This window comes from Caenorhabditis briggsae (assembly GCF_000004555.2).
Source record: "Caenorhabditis briggsae AF16 supercontig from assembly CB4, cb25.NA_257, whole genome shotgun sequence".
NCBI classification, from domain to species: domain Eukaryota; kingdom Metazoa; phylum Nematoda; class Chromadorea; order Rhabditida; family Rhabditidae; genus Caenorhabditis; species Caenorhabditis briggsae.
This window is the reverse complement of record NW_025543309.1, coordinates 1-4,619: the sequence shown is the minus strand read 5'-3', so window position 1 is coordinate 4,619 and position 4,619 is coordinate 1. Positions and strand designations below refer to the sequence as shown.

Below are 4,619 nucleotides of genomic sequence, written 5' to 3'. Positions count from 1 at the left end.
ATATATGTCCGAATTTCAGAATTTTCAGATTTTCAGGTTGTGAATTTTTTTTTTGAAAATTCTCAATTTTTCGTGTCCCCCAACAGTCTCTCTCTCCTCTCCCTCCTTCAAAAAAAATCCAAAAATTCCACGAAAATCAAAAGATCAAAAAATCAATATTCCCCCGAAATCCAAGTATTTTCCAATCATTTTCATATTGTAAGCCGGTTGGGTGGTTAAAAAATGGTGACAAATTCTCAAAACAAGCCAGTCCGTAAACAAGAGGAAAAATGTAGACGAACAGAAGGAAAATCACAGTAGGTTTTTGAATTTCGCGTGCAGCGAAAATGCGCTCTATTGCGAACAGCCTGTAACTCGCTTAGTTGTTGTCCAATCTAAACGAAAACTTGATTTTTCAATTTCCCACGTTTTGAGCTTCAAAATGAGTATAAACACGACCTAGTTTCAAAAACTTTGAAAATTTCGGCAAACGCGCTCTACTGCTAATTTCAAAAAACCGGTTGTAACTCCCTTAGTTTTCATCTAATCTCCTCAAAATTATGATTTTTGAGTTTTTCACGTTTTGCGCTTCAAAATGAGTATAAACATGACCTAGTTTCGAAAACTTTGAAAATTGAGCTTGCAAGCGTTGCAATCGCTACACACTGAGCTACCCCTCAATAATCTACAACTTTCAGATGTCGCAGAGGGGTTCCAAAACCTCGAGTCGTACCAGTGGTAGTGACATTGCCCTCAAAATTAGCAGCTCCATCTCCTGCTCCAACTCCATCGCCGTCCGCTTCTTCAACCCACCCGACTACCGTAGTCCCAACAGTTGCTGCTGTTCAAATGAATACGAACGAACCACGTGCACCGTCACCAAACGTCGGGCATCGTGAGGGAAAAGCCTTTCGGAGAAAGGGAAAGGTAAATCTAGTTTAGCAAGCGCGCCCTATTGAGAATCTATGGTTAATGTTTGGAAAAATGGTCATAACTCGCTTCATTTTCACCCAAATTCGATGAAAGCTGCATTTTTGAATTTGTTACAATCAGTGCTTCAAAATGAATACAAAATTTCTATAATTTAGCTAACGTGCTCCATCGCTAATTTTCAGAAATATTGCTATAACTCGGTTGGTTTTCACCCAAATTTGACGAAAGCTAACTTTTTGAAATTTTCATGTTTGAGGCTTAAAAATGAACGTGAAAAAATATATTTTAGAAAACGCGCTCTATCGCTGATTTTCGAAAAAATCACGGTGAGTTTTTCACTACCGCTGCATCAACTTTGGAATTTTTTTTCTCGAATTTTAGTCCATAACTTTTTTTCTGTTCCATAAATTTTTAGTAAATTTTATGAAGAATATATAGTAAAAAAAATGAATCAGATTTTTTTTTGTCCGTTGTACTTTAAAATGTCGCAGACTGTTTCGCATTCGGTAGTGAAAAACTTGCCGTGAAAAATGATCGTAACTCGGCTAGTTTTCACACAAATTGGACAAAATCTATATTTTTGAATTTGTTAGAATTAGGGGTTGAAAATGAGTATAAATATGCACTAGTTTTGCAAACGCGCTCTACTGCTAATTTTAGAAAAGCAGCCGTAACTCTCTTGGTTTTAGTTAATTTTTTGAAGGAAAAAGAGGGCGGAGCACCAGCAGTTGCGAAATCGACACTTCGTCAGAAGAAGCACTCGGTTTCAACCGAAGCAAAAACGCCGTCTGAAAATGATGGGCGATCTGGGTCGAAAAATGATAAAAAGAAGAAGAGCTCGACGTCATCGGATGCGGATAATAAGTCGGAGGGGTCCAAGGAGCCGTCGGAAAATGATGAAAAAACAAAGTCAATCAATAAGGATTTGGCCAAAAATTTCTTCAAACACATGCTAGAATCACAGAAGACTAAGAAGAGGTGTGATGATGCGGTGGGTTTCTGATTTTTTGAATTTTTGAATATTTCGAATTTCTGATTTTTTAAAATTTCAGAATTTCAGAATTTTCAAAAAAATTCTGAAATTTTGAATATTTGAATTTTCCGAATTTCAGAATTTCAGAATTTGAGAATTTTAGAATTTCAGAATTTCAGAATTTTCAAAAATTCCGAATTTTTGAATTTTCAGAATTTCAGAATTTCAGAATTTCAGAATTTCAGAATTTCATAAATTTCAGAATTTCAGAATTTCAGAATTTCAGAATTTTAGAATTTCAGAATTCCAGGATTTTTGGGTTTTTAAATTTCTGAATTCCAGAATTTCAGAATTTTTGAGTTTTGGAATTTCTGAATTTTTGTGAAATATGGAATTTTCTGAAATCTGAAACTTTTTAAAATTTTGATTTTTTGGTTTTTTGGATTTCTGAATTTCTGAATTTCTGAATTTCTGAAATTTTGTGAAATATGGAATTTTCTGAGATATGAAATTTTTAAAATTTTGGAATTTTTCAAAAATTTCTAAAAATGCTTCCAGCGCCTGGAAACAATGCCCGAATCGAGTCAAATCAATCGATCGACTCGTTCTTTTCGTAACAAAACCAAAAAAGTCCCAAAAATCGAACCCGAAACTGACATTTTCAAAGAAAACGGAGAACCTGTTTGGGTGGTTTCAAATGATAATCTAATGGAACTAAAAAGTATGGATGGCGTCCCGATTTCAAATCCAGTCCTTGCTCAAGCGATGGCAGAGGAGGACATCGAACTGGATGAGAAATCGTGGTTCGAGCAAATTGATCAGTATTTGGGATGTAACCTGCCAACGGGACCACGTTTGCCGGAAGGGTTAGTTTCTTTGAGCTACTGTAACTTCTTTCGTTCATGTTCTATCTTGACGAAAGTTTGATTTTTGAGTTTCTCGCATTTTCAGCTTCAAAATGAGTATAAACACGACCTAGTTACTAAAACTTTGAAAATCGAACGGCGCGGTCCCAAATTCGCTCTACCGCTAATTCCCCAAAATCAGTTGTAAGTTACATCTTGTAACTTCTTCATTGTTAGTGTAATTTCCAACAAAGTCACATTTTTGGATTTCTCATGTTTAGAGCTTCAAAATGAGTATAAACAAGACCTATTTTCTCAGATTCTCAAAATTGAGAAAATGCGCTCTATTGAGAATTAAACAAAATCAGTCGTAACTTCTTTAGTGTTAGTGTAATCTCCACCAAAGTCACATTTTTGAATTTCTCACGCTTAAAGCTTCAAAATAAATATAATCATGGCCTAGTTTCTAAAATTTTCAAAGTTGAGTAAATGCGCTCCATGGCGAATCTAGTAAATCGTTCATAACTTTGTTGGTTTTTATCCAATTTTTATGAAAGTTATATTTTTGAGTTTCTCACTTTTTGAGCTTCAAAATGAGTATAATCACGGCTTAACTTTGAAAAGTGAGCCAAATTCGCTCTACTACCAACTTCAGAAAACTAGCTTTAACTCGCGTGGTTTAAACCCAATCTTGGCGAAAATTAGATTTTTGAGTTTCTCACGTTTTGAGCTTCAAACTGAGTATAAACATGACCTAGTTTCAAAACTTTGAAAATTGAGTGAAATTCGCTCTATGGCTAATTCAGTAAAATCATCATAACTTTGTTGTTTTTTGTTCAATTTTTATGAAAGTTGTATTTTTGAGTTTCTTACGTTTTGAACTATAAAATAAGTATAAACAAGGCTAGTCACAGTGCTGGGTAGTCTTATTTTAAGCGCTAGTATCTCAAAAACTCCAACAGATAGAAAAATTGTGTCAACTACAAAAATGCTTAGCATACAATTTTACACATTTTGTTAGTTAACAACTTTTTGATAGCTTTAAAACAAAATGAGATAAAATGGAAAATTAAAAAAAAAACTCAAAATTTTTTCAGCTACCAATTCGACCCATTTGCACCGGAGGAAGCTTTGGAAGCCAACAACAAATATGTTGGGAAGGAGACAATTTCGTACAATTCGTGTCAGGCGATTATCGAACTCAGTGGTGGTAAGTGCGCTCTACTGCTAATTTTCAGAAAATCAGGCGTAACTTTCTTAGTTTTTGTTTAATCTCGACCAAAGTTAGATGTTTGAAATCCTTACATTTTGGGCTTCAAAATGAGTATAAATATGACCTAGTTTTGCTCTATTGCTGCAAATTTGCCCTATTGATAATTTCAGTAAACCGACTGTAACTCGCTTAGTTTTGATCCAATTTTAACCAATTTTTCAATTTTTCAACTAATTCGTTCTTATTTCCAGACGCCATCAAACGTTTCTCACAAAAACGTGACGGAATGGAGGAACGGCGACCACAGCAAGCTCCGCCCACAACCACTACCACAGACACTACAGTGCCCCTGCCACCAACACAGAATATTTCTCAGGAGTTGTTCCAAGTGCAAGCAGTCCAATCGACAATCAATTTTAATATGAAGGGTGTCTTCCGTGTTTTCTATGATGTAGGTCGTTTTTATGGCCAAAAATTCGGGGGGGGGGGGTACAATGATTCGGGGGTGAAAACTACCAATGATTCTGGGGTACAACCCATTTCAAACAGGGGTACAACGCTTGTGATTCGGGGGTACAATTTTTTTTGAGGGAGTTTCTGAATTCCTGAATTTCAGAGCTTGAAAATCTCTGAATTTTTACAATTTCAGAACTTTGGAACTTCAGTATTTCGGTAT

The 4,619-nt window shown here is 35.4% G+C and overlaps 1 protein-coding gene across 1 annotated transcript; it reads left to right on the top strand.

Moving 5' to 3' along the window:
* Positions 1-222: 222 nt before the first annotated feature.
* Positions 223-4,532, top strand: CBG24900 (the record flags this gene model as incomplete). Its single annotated transcript, XM_045240950.1, has 6 exons — positions 223-296; positions 678-906; positions 1,616-1,903; positions 2,444-2,751; positions 3,828-3,940; positions 4,195-4,532. 6 exons carry the CDS (start codon positions 223-225, stop codon positions 4,530-4,532), a joined length of 1,350 nt encoding a protein of 449 aa, XP_045100898.1.
* Positions 4,533-4,619: the final 87 nt, after the last annotated feature.